The following is a 17,554-nucleotide window of genomic DNA, read 5'->3' as shown; positions in this document are numbered from 1 at the left end:
TTTGGTGGTGTGGTAAGTGTTGGTTTGTGTAAGGCAGCGGGTAGTGGGGGTCTCTTGGAGGTGCAGACGATGAGAGTGTGAATGGGTGTGGTGATGCTTGATTGGGATGAATGAGTTGGTTGGAACCTGTTGAGATGTGGCAGGAAGTGCAGAACTGAGGCCGAATATAAATATCCAGAGATATTAGGCAGGATATCTGCGGAGGTCTATATCCCGAAGTAAAGCGACAGGGAGTCCCGTCAAGTGGAAGAACTGACCTCAGAAAACGCCATTAACACCTGAATATCGCAGTTGCGAGACTCTGGTGTGAATGGAAGTTCCAGATCGCGGAGTCATACCAGAACACAAGCCCCAGCCGGCACGCCAATGAGGACCAACAGGCGGACTCTGATTCGACCATTTTGGGTGCCATGGCTGGTTGAGGAACGTAACATATGCTGCCCCCCGCGAGGTGTTTGACCGCAAACGATTAAACGTGCGGGATGTTTAAGGCAGAAGAGGCCGTTGTTCCAGGATTTTTAGGCAGAAGCTAGACCTGACACAGAGAGCAGGTGAGTAGACGGCAGGTCGACTCTAGCAGTTGATTCACTGATCCCCTGTCGCTGACTTGCAACCCCTGCTACATGCGCATTCCCGACCTGCGAGCTGCAGGTGCTGAGCCACGTCATGATAGAGAGTCCGCTCGTCGTATTCCGCAGTTGCGTATTGTTTGGAAACATGGCAGAGCCGCAAAGATGAGACCGACGGGAAGGAGCGAGAATGTTTTCGGATCAAATGATCAGTTGCCTGTGTTGTTTTACGAGCGGATGCTGGCTTATGAAGATGAACACGACCAAACGCGGTAGTTTCGTGGCCGCCTACAATAACAATACATCTGATTTACTGGCATCTTCAGGGGATCACCTACTTTATTCTAGGCTAGAGCGACTACATCTCCGTGAGCTCATGTGTACTCTGAATTACTATCGTCGTTATCGCATCAATTGTTATGTACTGGTTCTTCTGCTAAGGTCGTTCTAGAAGTAATTAAGTCCACAGGAAATGCAGGCGGTCCTCGTCACGATCGCTGATCCGACCTAAAAGACCACGCATATGTATGGCTCCCCGATGTAGAAAGAAGTTCGGGTTCTGGACGAAGTTCACACAGTCTTGCCTGGCATTTGAATTGAAAACTTGACCATTGGATCCTTAGATATATTTCGCTGACTCCTATTGAAGAGAGAGAAAACCTCTGAGGGAGCTCAAGATGATCTATGAATGCTGTGTGGCTAGACAGCTGTCTTGCTTAGGTAAGGTGAGGTGAGGTGAGGTAGCACATGGTAAACCGTAAAAGGGCGCAAAAGCGCCCTTGCTGGAGTTAGTGCAGTTCATTCTGAGCTCACCGTGTAACGAGGCCTCGCAAGTACTGCACTAGCACTAGAATTATCACGCAGGTTCGCAAAAACGCGTTACACAACCAAATCCGACCTGCTTCACCCCAACCACGTCGTCACTACACAAGCAGACAACAGTGAACCGTTTTCAATATGCGTGAAGTCGAGCACCAACAACAAAATAAAAATCAAGCGCCCCAGACTAGTGCGAATTTCAACGATTAGTGGCGCTCAATTGAGTTCTCGAAGAAAAAAACTTTCCGCATTAATTTGATGGAAAGGTGGTTGTGCTGTCGCGCTAGTCGGTCGAGGTGCTGGGGTGGGGCTGACTACTTACACGGATCAAGAGGTGGGCTCTCGGGTTCAGGTTGGGGTTCCTCACCACCAAATTTTTTGGCGATGCGCTCGAAAAAGGACTTCATCTTCGACTGGTGAGATTCAAGTGGGTCCGTTTAGCTTTAGTGAGGCGGTGCGCTGTATTTCTGCGCTGGAAAGCGGTCGCGGTCGCTGGGATCGCAGAGTCGCCGCTCCTGAGGACTGGAAGTGGTGAATGGGGCTCAGGAAGTGTTGTGAGTAAAAAGATGTCGGTCTTTCCGCACGATAGTGTAGGGCTCTAGAGAAAGCTGTGATCGAGGCAAGAAGGAGCATAAGGAAGAGAAAACACGCCGACGCCGACGGGGAGAGGCGAGCATCTTATACAGACGGCTTCAAATTCGAGGTATCACAGCACTCACTACCGTACTGGAGGCCATCACTGTGCCATCTGCCAACAGGCTATGCTTCCGATCATTGCTTGGTTATTCCGGTTCATGGTATCTAAGCGTTGCTCGTCGTTATACTTCATGTTCCAGGGAAAAGGTCGATTCGAGATGGCGAGCACGATCGTAGCGAGAGATAGGCCTCGAGCTTTATTGAAGTTCCTTACAGATCATCTGGAAGACAAAAAGACGAACTCTCCCGTAACTGGTTTAATCAGGAGTCAGACTGATGAGTTAAAGGGGCTCGAATTTGACGGCAAGCACCGAGACAGGGGCTGGAGATGTCTAGAGACCTTCTTTGCATCTGAGGCCATCTATCCTATAACGATGCCCCTTATGTAACATGGAGGATTCTGATCTGATCTTTAGGAATTCTTCCGGCTGCTAAAAGTGCAGTGTGGTGAGTAAGCAGGAAGCGGCGTGTAAGTCTTCATGGCACCCGTCGTATGGTCGTTCCACGTTCATTCGACCACATCGCGAGTCGCATTTTCAACCACACCCAACTCTACTACCTTGGAGACAGAATGTATACCTTTCTGATAAATCCAAGACAAACAAAGAAAGAAAACTTACAAAGCAGCGACAATTATGCTGGACGCGGACGCTGTGTACAGAAACAATCGTTACTTGTATGTCTGCAAACTTGCGAATACTGGGGCGAATTGTCGCGACAGAACTCGCGAACATAACGACAAATCGGACGCTTTCCTTTGATCACCTTAATTCAACGTCACTCATGTGGACCTGTGGATCCAGGAGCCCGGTCGCTTGCCTCCTGCCCAGTCGTGCGGTACCTTAACCATGATGACCCTCGTGGCTTGAATGGAGCTCCGGGCAAGATCTCCGAAGTGACTCACTCAACCAGATCGCATATTGTATAAAAGTACCAATAGATTTGAACATGCTTGAGCGGGCCGAACCGTTGCCAGCCATCTCATCTGGTAAGGCATCCCCCATCTCGTCTTAAGGGTGTGCACGATGCTGCGAACCTCGACACCGGCCAGCCCCTCTTTGACTTCATGTTATACTATTGGCTCGTCTAAAGACAATTCTACTTGTGACTCATCACGGACTGTGAGTTTGGGCGGCTGCCTGGTCGGACTTGCTCCTACATACGTACATTGCGCAGGGGAACTGGGCAGCAACATCCAATGGACTTACACGGCACCAGCCCACATTTGGGATCTTCTGCAGCCTCTCAAGCTCGAACGATCTCTTCGCACGTGGAATCAAAGTATCTAAGCCAAATCTGAAATTCCCTGCCGTAGTCGGATGGCAGTGCTGATACACTTGCCACCACCGAGGAAGTGGCATGCTACCCCACACAGCAGACCACGCATACGGAGACTTCTAGAGTTTTCCAACTTTTGGTCATCTGCCAACTTTCACAAAATCCTTGATTTTCTTGAGATTTTGATTATATGAAATGCTGCGCATGCATTACTAATGAGATGTCTGCACACGTCCCGTCCACCCGTCCACCCACCAATCCCTCAGTCCCTTCACTACGCTATCTCGACAATACTGTTCTTCTCGCAGCTTCCAACAGGCGTCACATGCATGTTCATAATTTCACCTTCGCCAAAATTACATTAACTGAGATTTTATTGAATTGGTGTACAAATGTTTCGTTTATCTTGCCTTGAATGTATTCCATACGAAACTAAGTACACCACGAACACCGCCTGAGGCACCACGCCCTTCAGTCGCCAGCCAACAATACGATACCTCACTTTATGATGTACCCATGCCTCAGACCCAAACAAAAATGCACATTCACGCCACACTCGACCATCAAATTGACGCCGCCAGGGGGCCGGCGGGTGACAGATGGCCCGACATCCCCGCCCTCCCGCTTCCACCACCGCTCAGCCCCCTCCCACAACCAGGAGAACCATTGCCCAAAGCATCGTCACCGGCATATTCCAACTTCCGAAAATGGATGTTCGCCGTCTGGAATTGGCTAAGACGGGTGTTCACGAGGGATCGCTCCTGCGAAGCGAGCCCCATAAGGTCGACACTGCATGGCGGATAGCGGCACACGAGGGGGATGCAAAGCTACTCGTTTGTATTTGGTACCCTTGCCTATTTCGTATCGTACCACCTATCGTAACCGTTCTATGCTGTTGTACACACCCCTTTCAGAAGAAGAAACATACTCATGGGAGATTGTCCAATGAGTGGAAAGCTGCCTAATATTTCCCGCCTAACGCCCGTGTAATGTGTGTGCTGCAAAGATAACCCCCTCTAAGCCCTGAGGAAAAGCCACGCAGGGGACTAATGCCAGCCTGCTTGTGATGGTGGCCTTTCACCATCCCGTTGGAACGGAAGGCCCACCGATGGCTGCATTGTGGTGCAGCCGGTGCTTAGGCCAATTGGCGGTCGTGAGACCGACGACGTCCATGCAGAACATGACAGTCTTGTATGTGTGTGTTGCGGATGTCCGTAACGCCGCTGATGCAAAATTTGTTGATTTGTTGGTTTGATGATTGAACAGTTGGATTAGGTCGAGGGAGTAGGAAGTTGTTTTAATTTTCGACAGATCCGACTTTTACTTGCCCTGGGCTGAAGGGAGTTAGCATAGGAAGAAGAGCTGTTGATTATTAGGTAAACTTACTAGGGTCGTTGGGGAATTCATCGTTGTTGGCCTTGTTGGCGACCATGGCGGCGGTGTTGTAGGTGGAGGCAGACATGTTGGTGGCTTTGGTAAAGAAGTTGTTGTTGGTGGTGGTGATGTTGGAGATGTTGGTGAAGACCTAAGATGATTGTCTATATATGAGGCAGAAGATGTGGATGTCTTTAAGATGGAGAAGTCGTTGGTTGTGTAGGCTGTGTTATTCTGAGGGAAGAAGAATTCGGACTGAGGCAGACGTCGAAGCATCATTATATACAAAATGTTCATACTTGAGGCACTTGGAAATGACCTCAAACAAGCCTCGAGATACAAGGTACGAAACGAATGTCAAGGGTACCGCCCGGTTGAGTCACGGGAGAGGCAGGCGACACACACCGAGGAGATGGGGCGCAATTAGGAATTACCATTCAGAAAATAACAAGATAGCGAAAAAGCGCAATGGGAATTACCTTACATGTGGGAGGCGTATGAGACTTGTCCTTGCGCCGTTGCGCATTTCGCTGGCTACCCATGTCGCGCGGTCCAGGCAGTAACGATGTCTCATTCGTCCGTGGAGCCAGTCACGACTGGGGCGGCCTTCGATGTACAAAGAACCACCATGGACGACTTCGGCTACCGGCCCCAGCCCCAGTAAGGCACATCGAAATCTAGCATCAAGTGACTCAGATGGGTTGTTGCAGGGCAGTGTGTAAGGCTCGCGGGAAATTTGCTTCGACAGAGAGTATCTAGAATCGCTGTTTGCAGACGTGGGGGAGGCTGGCTTAGTTTGGCTGCCTAGGTCATATGGCGAGGTTCAGAAGGCAGGTCCCATTTTTATTCAGGCACCGCCCTCTAGCTTCACGACACTAGAGAAAGACGCGATAAAGAGAAGGTAGACATGAAACGAAAGCAGCCCGAGGAATGAGAAGGGACGGTAAGGGGAGGGAAACGTCACGGGCCTCATCATGTGTACGCCTTGCACCGTGAATGTCAAGGCATCCAGCGCTATGAGATTAGCCCTGGAGCCGAATGTGGCTATGGATGATGAAGCCGACGTTCGGTGAGAGCTTCATATTGCGACAAAGACATTGCGGCCAGGATGGGCACGATCTTGCTCAATGAACAGGGAAAAACAAGATGACACCGACGAAGAAACAGACAAACCTGTCAAGAAGGCCCAGAATTCCGACTAGCAGAGGCACAGTGCACTGCCCGGATGACTGATTGATGCCTCGGGCGCGTCTTGGTCCACTAAGGCAATGAGGCCAGTCACCCCGACACCGACTTTGAATCGAAAGACATTATGAACCAATGAGGATGGGCTTGGGAATCGAGGCCAAAAATTGACCACCGAATTTTTGGTTGCCTTTTGTTTTTGCTGTGCAAAGACAGGGAAGAGACATTTGAAACACGCAAATGCGCGGTACAGAGGCGAGCGAAGGTCAGCAATTCTGGCTTAGGCGAAGAGGCGAGGATGGCGGTGCAAAAAAATTGCAATTCCGAAAATCATGGAAATCTGTGGGAAATCACTCCCCCGCAGCTCTTTCTCGGTGATATCCTCGACCATGATTGATCGAGAGCACCAGAAAAATGGAAAAGGAGGCACAGCCCAGGTTTAGTCTGGCACTCAAACTGACCGAGCACAAGTCGAATAACAAGTCGGGTTCGGTTGATTATTGGTGCAAAAAGTGTGAAGAAGAGAGGAAAACATAAACAGGTGCTTCGCGGATTGCGGACGATAAGGCAGGTCGTGCGCTTGCTTACTAACCCGGAGCTGCCTTCTTCTGCCTGGCAGTCGACTCGACAGCTGGCGTTTCATTGGCCGGTGGCCCCATAATTTTAGCCGGATGCCCACCGATGAGATTTTTCCTTCGCGACTATTTTAGACAGATCCCCTCCCACCGTTTCTTCGCTCTTCGTTTTTCCAACAACACCTCAACGCGCGTCGACCGCCAATCAACAGGGTCTCATGCGACCTTATGCATGGTCTTTTTTTTGAGCCCTCTGACTGGCTACCAGATATTGCTCTGCCACATCGCAAGACAACCTGGTCCGGCACTTTGAGAAGCGGCGACGTTTGGCCCGCCGTTTGGTAGCCAGCAAGTGCTGGCGCACCTGAACTGCAGGCGAAAATGCAGAGAACAGTCTGGTCCTACGAGACCAAAACCCCACGATATGCCTACACTTCGCAGTTTCAATACGCGGGAGTGTCAACTACTTTTTTTATCGTTCGAGTGGGAGAACAACCCAAGGTCTAGACAACCGGTCCGCTCCACCCTGAAGCCATAGAGATAGTGTGGCATCAGGACTAAAATCGGACAAACATGCTTTCACGAGACCCTCGTCTAGTCTCCGTCTATTGCGCGTTTGGTATCATGCTTTTTTATTATTCAATATTACGAACGGTGTCCATCTATGTCGCCCGACACTTAAAGGAGAAGGGTATTTGATCATAAATTCGTAAATCCTTCCAAACCCGCCACCTAGAGTTCCTCCTTCGCAGGCTTTGGTCGATCGAGGACTAGAAAGTGGTCTCGCCAAAAATGTACTTCTCGTCCAAGAATGACAATAGGAACTTGGCTACCATGCGGCCGGTGTAGTTCACGGATACGTCGCGGGGGAAAGGGTGTGCTTCGCCGTTGCCGTTGGGCAGGATCGGGTCCATCGTCAAGAAGTCGAGCTCGATGTCTGTTACCATTGTCAGTATTGCAATTCACGCGAACGATGATGGCCCAGGAAGAACAGCTTACAATTTTCGCCCGAGAAAAATTCCCTGAGACGCATGACCATCTCCATGGCGGGGGCGTCCATTTCGCCCTGCTGAAGCCATGAATCGTCCACCAACGGGTTGAATGGTTTGGTCGACGCATCCCGGCTGTGCGTCTGGTAGATCTGATGAAACTGGTACGCAAACTGCTTGAACGGCATGTTCTCGACTTCCTTGTTGATATTGAGAGCATCCTCTCGCTTGTATTCTGGCGTCGTGTGGTTGCGCAGACTGATCTCATTGAGCGCAACCACGAAGGTGTCGGCTGCCGTTTCAACAGACTCCATGAACAGGCAGAGAACCAGGAAAGCAGCGGTGCACGGCGCCCACTCTCGTCGTGATTTGGGCTTGAGGGATTTGGAGAAGTTTTCGAAGAGTTGCTGCATGTCGCGCAGCAGCAGATCGTCAATAACGGCCTTGATCTGTCTGTTCACCACGCGAGGCGTCACCCACGGCACCGCCTGCGGTACAAGACCAGAGTCTTGGAGGCTCATGACGCTTGGCCTGGTGATGCAGAGGTGTCGCGTCATGATAAAGTGGGCGCTATATATCGCGAGAGCCTTCTTGACAATTGTTGACTGAGCATGTTAGCAGCATTCTCTTCCGGCCAAGGGATCGAGAACTTACCTCAGACTTGCTGGCATAGTTTTGCACCACGTCCAAAATCCTCTTTGGCAGATCGGTATGTCGAATCGATTCTGTCACCCGTTGTGCGTACCCAGGCTCAGACGAAATGGCAGCAATGTATTCCTTGGCCTTCTTCCTCAATGCGTCTCTCTGAGCAGCAGAATCCAGTTCCAACATCATCGGCGCAGTTCCTCTTGCCTGCAGATCAACCCTGTCCTTGCCCACATGTAGATGGTAGTGCTGTTGGACGTCGTCGGTGATGGGTGTGAAGAATTTGGCCCGGACTTTGAGCGTCGGGGTCAGGCCGGAGAAGAGCTCAACCTCCCTTGGTGCAAGCTCCTCCATTCCATCGAGCTGGACGTTCTCCTTCATGAAATTTGACATCTGATCCTTGCGAAAGTGCGCTCGGGTAAACTCGGGGAACAACACGGTCAGAAAGTCAGAGAACTGCCAGCAAATAACTTGCGGCACCTGGGCCGCGAGCTTCTTGCAGTTCTTGCAAGGCCTCTCCTTGTCGCACTTGACCTTGCGGCTGTGACAGCAGAAGCAGGCCCCAAGCCGACGGACCTGAAGAGCGTTCTGCTTTGTGGCATCGGCGAGAGGTCCCTTGCGTCCGCGGGGATTTGTTCGCATGGTGTCGAAACAGTCGTAGAGGTTGGCCTGCCCGGCGCGTGCGGTGATGGAATTGGGCGTCATGATGACAAACTTGCTAGACGGCTCCGATGCCTTCTTCTTCTCGACCTTGCCGGTTATAACTTTGCGGATAGGGCTCGATGACGAAGACTTGTCACCCTCTGGCTTCATGTCAGGCGAAGTCGGGCTTGAATGATTTGGGCTGGCAAAGGCAGAGCCCTGTGATGACGAGAGGTCATCCGTGACGAACATAGAGCTGCCATTGTCGACTTTGAGATTCGCAGGGTTCCAAGGGGCCGGGTTGGCATTGGACTGAAAGGATTGTGAAAAGTCCAGCTCGAGATCGATATCTTGCTGTTGATTGAACGTCTCCAAGCCTGTGAGAGGTACAGTGTTGCTCTGAAGTGAGTTGATGATGGACGATGTCATCTCTGGTGAACAGATGGTCAGTTCAACTGGTCAAGTCATCAAACACGGTACCGGATGACACTAACCATTCAGATCCTGCTGTGAGAAGAGATACTGTTGAGGCGTCAGAATGTCGGGATTCTGCCCGCCGGCAACAAATTGGCCATCCGCCGATGGAGCGGGAGCGAAGGGCTCCGCCTGATCAGGGAATCCCGGGGCGGAGTAGGCGGCTTGGTCGAGTTGATCGAGGTTTAGCGGAGACAGGCCTGCATGGTCCGAGCCGGCGAAATGGCCCACGACGGCGTAACCATTGAGACTACCGCTGGCCGGGCTGTGGACGATGCCGACCGAGGACGCGTATGAATTCATGTCGAGGTGTTGCCATGTGTCGTCCGTGTCGGCGGCGGTCTCGAAGTCGAGGGGCGAGTGAGGCGTCCCTCTGGAGGATACGGACGTCATTTCGGCAGGCGTCTGTCCGGTTAGGTGAATGGTTGGAGAGATTGAATCGATGCTAGGGATGGGTAGGCGTTCGTGGATGCGACCCGTGCCGTCGGATGTCCAAGCGGCCGTTGAGCTCAAGTCGATTGATTTCGAAGCGCCTTTGTTGTCTGGAGTTGAGAGAGAAGCGGCTTCTCCCCCAAAACGAGGTGGCCAGTAAATACGTTGGGCGGCTCTGCTTACGCTCGCTCCAATTTTGGAACTGGCACGCGGGGGTCCTTTTTCGCACAGCTGGCTAAGCGTCTGCCAAGTCTTCCTCTGCGTCGCGGGAGTCTTGCTCGAGTCGAAAATCACAGGCGGGCAGCACGGGTACGGGTACAAGCGTCGAGTCGTTCGCGCCGGCAGTCGTCGTAATGGTTGTTTTTTGGCTCGTTCTTACCGCTCTGAAGACATGCAGGACAGCGGGAACGAGGGAAAGAGCATAAAAGGGCGGCGAGCCAAAGAGATTAAAACGAGTGAGTGGATGGCGGCTGTCTGTCACCCCATGTTCACTGGCACTCAGAAAGCGACGGGAGTCCGCTGTGCCGCAGCCAACGCAACTTCTCCCGCCCATTCCCGTATTCCCGTCCTGCAGCAGTAGCAGCATCTCTCCTTCTATCAGCGCCGTCCGCTGCCCGCTGTGCTAGCCTGCCGCTGCTATTGCTGGAGCTGCTGAACAAGCTGAACCACCTTCACCCTCCGCCCCCATACGTAGCGCTAAGCCTGTTCAGGGACCGAGGGCGGAGACGGTGGGGCAACGCTATGCCCGATCCATCACCGGCAGGAGACCGGCGCCGCCGTTCGGGACCTCCTTGCCACACCGGTGACCGAACCCGCCGTCCGGAGCCATGCAACGGTGCATCAGGCCTTGAGCACGCGGAGGGTAAGACCGAGTCCATGTCGCACTGTTTAACTTCAGAAGTTGAGAGTTTGTGTCTCGAGAAGATGCGCGCGAGCAGCAGCGGCTCAGCAGAACCCGTTGGATCCGTCCTGCCTGCCATGCGCGTCTGTCAATCGGCACTGTGCTTCTCGCAGTGTTTCCACCGCTCTTAACAGTGCGACTTTCGTGTTGCAAGGGAAGGTACCTAGACCACACCTTCCTGGAGCGGGATCCCACCTCTACTGCTGCTTACCTTGCTTTTACACACAAACGAAATTCGACCACCGTGACAGCTTCAACATCGTTTATCAGCCACTCGTGAGAAACAGCCTTCTTCCAGAAAAGACTACTTGACTTATTCCAGTCTGACAAATCCCCCCAGAGATCGACAGACAGGCTCGCATCAACGAACCGGCCCGGGCCCTGAACCCTTGGCCATCCACCACCAGCCATCAACCGCCATCCTTCGACATTGCATCCCGCTCCCAGTCGATATCACGGCCCCGACAGCCATAATATCAAGCCTTCACCAGCCCGTCCCTCAAACCAACCTCCCACACCGCGCACCCCCCAAACCCCCCTACCATGGGCTCTTTCGCCTCGCCGCTCGCAACATGAACCGTTCCCAACAGAGAAATCCACAATGTTTTCCCCAAAGAACCCCCGGATCTCCAGACTACCCGCCACTTACACGGGGAAACGATGCTACCTCGCACCAGCAACCGCACAACTTTCAACAACACGACCTCCCTGTCGGATCTTCCAACTACAACCTCGGGACATCAAAAATCTGACGATCTGCACCGTCTACTCGTACGACAGCGATGGATCGCCTGGTTGCCCCCGTCAGTCTAGGTTCTAGCGCGCGGTGCTTGACTACTGCGCAGAAACTTTGGTGAACACGCAACAACCAAACGTACACAACTACATGCCATCCATTTTGGGCACTGCGAAGCCGACGAACCACGTTCGGCCGCGGAAGCTAAACCGCAATCGCAGCATGCCGCCCGGCGCGCCGCCCCCTCGCCGCCTCGCCGCCTCGCCGCCTCGCCGCCTTGCCGATGCCGTTTGCCCTGCGATGGGTCGGCCTTTGAATCAGGCGCAAGTCAGTCGTCTAATCATGTTGATTGTACTCTGTTGCGCCGCTTCCGCCGGCATCCTGCCGTATTTCTTCGACCTTTATGTTCATGTTTGCAACTTTACAGCAAACACTCTGAAGGTTCAGCCCTTGAGCTGTCAAGGCATGTCATCCAAGACAGGAGCAACGTGAGAGGCCAACTATAGCATCGCCGTCTTAAACCACCCCTCAGTTCGCATCGAAGACGAAACTCCCTCTCAAACAGCGAAAAAATGATTCAAATCCGAGTCCGAACTACTTGGCACGACACCCTCACCATTCGCCAGAAGACAAGCACGCACCACCCTCGTCAAGGTCAGCCTGGTCAACCATCTTCCTGGACGAACCCCCTTATCCCATGCTCTCCATCTTCCCCTTCTCCGCGCAGCTCTGATGCCCTGCAGCCTTGGCTTACTACCGACCCGATCTCACCTCAACGCAATGGGCAATCGTACCCCAAGATAGAAGCATCCCACACAAAAGCCACGGCCCCAACGCGCACACACCTGTCCTGTCCTGGCACACACTCACAAACCTTAGCTGCCACATGCTCTGCTTATTCAACCCATAGTCAGCCAAGATTCGAAACCGCCTTCTATCGGACTCTGGCGCTCTTCCAGAATCCCGCTCGTCTTGCCCCGTGCTTCTTGTCGTTCTTCATCAATTCTGCCACCCCTTCTGCGGCCGAAACCCTTGATACCCGGCTCAACCTTCTTTACTTGGTGGCCATCGTACATACAAGCACCCTTCACCTGCAGAAATCTAAACCGTCCCGGCAGGCGACGACGCATTTAAAGGGCAGCAAACCATAAGCAGAAAAAGGCAGAAAAGAAAGTAAGTCAAGACGCCTTGGTCAGGATGCGGTGCCATGTTTGCCATGTGCCCATTTGCTTGTCAGTCACCCTCTTCACCAGAGGGTCCCCACCACCAGACGTTGAGCCTATGATGCCAACAATGCTACTACAGCCCATCATCAGAAACTATAACGGCCTACATCATAGTAATACTCTACCCTTCGGCCTTTATGCTCCCTGACGTAAAGTCTTCAGGGGGGAGAGGAGGGGTACTTGTGCCCTTGCAGCGGCGTTAAGTAGCTTCGCGGGCGCGGAAGACCCTCTCCGTCCTCATCCCACCCTTTTGCCAAGTCGTTCACATCATGTTCTGCAGCAACTTGTCTTCAGTAGGAGGACCCCTGGGACATACCGCATACTTCGTAGGTAGCATACAGATTTTTGCCCCTCCCTCCATCTTTCCCCGGGTGACCCATCAAGCGGGATGCGACATCACGGTCTCTTTCAAACCCTAGCACTGGCGCTTCCGTTCACCAACCCTCAGCTCCTTGGTTTGGCTGGGCACAGAGGGGAGAAGAAGAACCAAGCCGCCAGCGATTGCAGGTGCCCCCGTCAGGAGTGAGCCCCTGGCAGGTCTTTCCCACCAGGGCCAAGCCACCCGTCAGGCACGGAAGCAGCTTCCTATCGGCTGATGATCACCGGTTCATTTCAGCCCAACGACGTTGGCCGTTCTCCCCGACGCTCCGCAGGTGTGACCCGATGCCACATACGGGGGAGACGGAGGAGACCGCTGCTTGAGTCTCTCTTGGGCCCTACCCCCTTCTCTTTCGCTTCCTGGATACGCACGGTTCAGTCTGTTTTCCGTTGAAGCCAAGTGGTGACGTTCACGACATTTCACGCCAGGGGCCGCATCTTGAACAATTCTCGAGTTAAAATTCCTGGCCGCTACGTGAGAGAGTAGAGTAAAGCACACGCCCAATCCTGGGCTGTAAGGGGGATATCAAACTACCAAAGATTCATCTAAGCCGCCCCGAACCCAGTTACAGAAAATAGCAGGCGTTAGCGAGGGAAGAAAAGGCTAGTAGGGATATCTGTCCAAATTTCTGCTCCCTTAACAACCGCGCTCGCGCGCCGAGCAGTAGTAGTATCAAACAGCCGACCCTGTTGTGTGTGGAGAGATCCCCAGTATAAGTAAAGCGTGTCAAAATCATCGAGACAAACTCCAAGACCCCTTCACGCGCCGTGGCAGTGCAGGAACAGAGGAAACAGGGAGAGGAAGGGGGCAAAGAACCAGAAGATAATAACGATGTACAGCAAGACAAGAGGTTGTCTGTCTCCTCAAATGACCAAACCCTGAGCGCCCATCGCTTCCCTGTAGCATGCCAAAAATGCCCTTTTCGCTTGCGAATCCAACTCGTAAAAGGGGGAAGTAGGGTGATAAAATTCTCGTCCATCTTTCTCTTTCTCTCTCGCTCTCTCGGCAAGACTAGTAGCAGTAGTAGTGGTAGTAGTGACAAAAAGCTTGCCCGACCATGGATGTGAGCATCATTACCATTTCCATACAAACAAATAAACATAAACAAGACACACACACCCGCTTGCCAAGTGATGGGGAGGGAGCTAAGCTAGCTGTGGGCTTTCCGTCGTGGTCGTGTCTTTTGAAGGGGGTTTGGGCTTCTCGTCCATTCGTGACGCCCCCCGGTTCCGTATCAAGTCATCTACACTCTCTCTTCTGTCCCCTCTAAGGAATGAGAAGAATCCTCGCCTGTTACCATATTGCAAATTCCAATATAAACACTTTCAAGTTCCGTCGTTAAGTTCCGTAGATAAATCGTTAGGGCCCCTTTTTCTCATCGTCGAAAATTCAAATCGCTCGTCTCATGGTTGGGTATGGTCAACGATGTTGAGAAGTCCGATTTGGGGCAAATGGTGTGTGGAGAGTGAAGGAAGCACGGCGAACAAGATCAGGTTCTGAATCGTGTTGCCGCGCGATCCTGAATCTGCTTCTCCGTAGAAACGTATAGTCGGTCGAGATAGTCCATGGCGCTTGCGTCCTTTAGGATCTTGGCCACCTGGATACCCGCCGAAATGAGCTGTAAGATATTGCGGTCGTCCTTTAGTGGGCGGCTCTGGTGCTTGGCTGCGTGTCGCATCTCTAGCGAGTTCTCGAGAATCGTGACGAACTGCTTGATCTGACCGTTGTACAGAACACGAGCCGGGATGCGGCGCTTGGTTGCCAAGCGCTTTAGAAGATAGACCCATTCCGTCCATTCCCTGTCTTGAGGTCGCTCTACAGGCCTCATGTCCTGCGTCAAGGGGATGGGGAACTGGTATTTCGCAACGAAGTCATAGGCGCACTGAGAGAGCCGGTCGTTAACCTGTGTCAGAACCAGATCCTGCTCTTGGACATGCAAGTTCGTCGGAAGGTGCGGCAGTTCGCGTTCTTGCATGGCGATGTACTCGGGGGGCGGGCGGGCGAGAAACTGATGCGGCCCGTCGAATTCGTCCCGGTTCGATGGTCGACGTTGAGGCCGACCCTTCCCACTCACTTTGCCTCCCTTGTTTGGAGGCGTCGCACCCGTTCCATTCTCGAGTGAGTAATCAGAGAGATTCGGAGAGGCGATGATGTCGTCGACTGAGTCCGTCGGGGAATATCTTTCCTGATGATCCCAGGCCTGGGAGGCTGAGGCAGTACCCTTGTACGAGCCATAACCACCGGCACCACTGGTGCCGTATGTTCCAGATGCTGGCCGTGATGATCCGTACGCCGGGGCGGCAGCGGCAGCAGCTGCATGAGGATTGGTCCCAATCGGGAGGTTGTAACTACTGGCTCCGGGAGAGTATGTTGACACACTTGAAGGCTTGGTGTTATTTGGTTGCTCCGTGGAAAAGAAAAATGACAGAATGCATCGGCGTCTGGTTCTTACCTAGATGAACGGTAGTAACCATTCTCAAACCCTCCGGCAGGCGGAAATGTATCGTTGTACATTGAACTTTTCTCATCGGTCAGTTCTCCTGTCCTTTTCGGGACGTCATGAGACTTGGGGAACGGTCCGTACCTCCGCGTCGAGTTCCACGGTCCGTTGGACATGGCTGATGGTCTGTAGGCAAAATCCGGCTGGGCCATATCTTCCGGGGGCATAACGGTAGAGAAAAGAAATCAAGCAACAGACTTGGAGGTTTCCAAGAAGTCCAGAGATGGAAGCCACGTGAAATAAGAATAGTCCTTGGGCGGGCAGGTCAGCCCCGGGTGTCCAAAAAAGAGTCCCTTGGGCTGTGATCTCGGGCCAAGTATTCCTGGGAAAATGCGGCAAGACGTCTCCTCAAACACAAGGGAATCCACGATAACAAAAACGGTCTTGTTCCAGGATGGTACCCTTGAAGAAGTCCGGGTCGGATTGCAAGGGCGGTGTGGATGTTGGGGGGTAAAGCAGGTGATCGGTCCAAGAAACGACTTGTCTCCACGACAGCACCTTAAGTGACTTATAAGACGCTCGGGAAAGGCTTTAGGTGAAGAGACACTAGGGGGGTTAGTGGAAGAATCTCTCTGGTCTTGCTGGAGCAAAACGGGAAAGAAGAAACCAACAAGTTCCTGGGATGGACGAGGATGGGGGAGCGGGCAGGATCCTGACAGTGGATGATTAAGTTCGGAATGGAGGCATTTTATGTCTGCTTGCGATGTCCCTCCTCGTGGGGCGTGGTACCGGGCGGCGAAAATGGTTGATCCCTGGTTTTGAGGGTTGAAGGGGAGGTGGTCCGTTGGGAAGAGTCGAGGCGGAGGGTGAACAGGGACCAGGAGAGACGCAAGCCGGCGATACTCGAGTAAAGATTTGCATTCGCCCTAATGACCAACACCACGGAGACGTCTTTGGTTTCAAGCAGACGGGTGCCGCATAGGCTAGAGGATACGTGACTGCCAAGCGCTGTAGTCGAGAAGGTTCGTCCGTCGGGCGTCCTGGGATAGATTGGGGTTCACCACGGTGTTGCCGCCCTACTGGAAGTTGGCATCCATCCCTTGGCTGGCGAGCCTTGCTTTTCGGATTTGCGAGGTGAACACGACAGGATAGGCGAGTAAGCGAACGAGGGGAGATCAGCGTGCCCTTTGATGGCTGGTGCCCTCCTGTCCCCTCTATTTTGGCGCGATGCCAGGTCGACTTTTTGACAGTTGGCCCCTCTCACCAGGAATACCCCAGATGGAAAACAAATCTTATGGCCGGGCTGTATTGGCTCGCGCGTGAAAGCCATTGGCCCTGCCAACTCCTGACGAAGTCGACGGGGCCAATTGTGTAGAGTAGGGCACCGATTGGGCTGTGACAGAAACTTTTTCTTTGCTGGGCTGGAGAATTGTTGCCCGAAAGGTCGGAGTAGCTTTTCGGTACCGGATGGGATGATTTGTGCAGGGTTGTACCTAGCGGGAGAAGAAGCGGTGACAGCAGGCCGGGTTGGGCACAAATTGGACAAACAAACACCGGCGGCGGATACGATGAAGAGGGGGAAGGGGACGCGCGCTACCGCCTGTATTTGTGAGCCCAACCATGCCTTGATGCCCACTTTGGTGAATTGGAGTTGCTTTTGGCGCATCATTGAACCAGGGACTGTCAATGACCGGCGAGCATCACAAGCATCTCAACATAGCCCGGGGGGAGGAGGGGGTTGATGGAGCCAATGGTTGTGTTGCATCCAGTGTCTCTGCCAGCAGTGACAATCCGGCAGTCGTCCTACTGACGGGCTGCCAATTTTCCAAGACGTCGGCCTCGAATAGAACAGTGCAACAGAGACGAAAAAGCTGGGGGGCCCTCGGTGACAAGTGTGCGTTGGACCGACGAATGATCTGACCTTGACGTAGCGAAGTGAAGCTGGTATTGTCTTGTCTTGTATTGGGGCAGGGAACCAGGGCCCAAGAATCCCAGAAATGGAGTTGATGGGGCTGGAGATGTGAATTGGGGGGAGACTTTTGGGGGGGCAGCGAGGGCCAATGGCGGGACTCAGTTGTGGTTTGAAGGCCGGTCGTTCGGCTGGCTGCGAGTGACTAGTGTCGTCCATCGTCCGTGGCATCGACTCGACATCGACAACCGCCGACCAGGCCCCAGGGCGAATAGGGCGGGATGA

The 17,554-nt window shown here is 53.0% G+C and overlaps 2 protein-coding genes across 2 annotated transcripts; both read right to left on the bottom strand.

The window, feature by feature from the left end:
- Window positions 1–7,266: 7,266 nt before the first annotated feature.
- CGCS363_v001451 (uncharacterized protein) lies at window positions 7,267–9,639 on the bottom strand (the record flags this gene model as incomplete). Its single annotated transcript, XM_036633300.1, has 4 exons — window positions 7,267–7,433; window positions 7,496–8,090; window positions 8,140–9,203; window positions 9,267–9,639. 4 exons carry the CDS (start codon window positions 9,637–9,639, stop codon window positions 7,267–7,269), a joined length of 2,199 nt encoding a protein of 732 aa, XP_036501107.1.
- Window positions 9,640–14,409: 4,770 nt separating this feature from the next.
- On the bottom strand, window positions 14,410–15,587 carry CGCS363_v001450 (uncharacterized protein; the record flags this gene model as incomplete). The annotated part of the gene is made up of 2 exons (XM_036633299.1): window positions 14,410–15,298; window positions 15,373–15,587. The coding sequence occupies 2 exons, from the start codon at window positions 15,585–15,587 to the stop codon at window positions 14,410–14,412; spliced, it is 1,104 nt and encodes a 367-aa protein (XP_036501106.1).
- Window positions 15,588–17,554: the final 1,967 nt, after the last annotated feature.

The sequence above is a fragment of the Colletotrichum siamense genome (assembly GCF_013390195.1).
Source record: "Colletotrichum siamense strain Cg363 chromosome Unknown KSG_Cg363_contig01, whole genome shotgun sequence".
NCBI lineage: Eukaryota > Fungi > Ascomycota > Sordariomycetes > Glomerellales > Glomerellaceae > Colletotrichum > Colletotrichum siamense.
The sequence above is the reverse complement of the archived record's forward strand: the minus strand, read 5'-3'. Positions and strand labels throughout refer to the sequence as shown.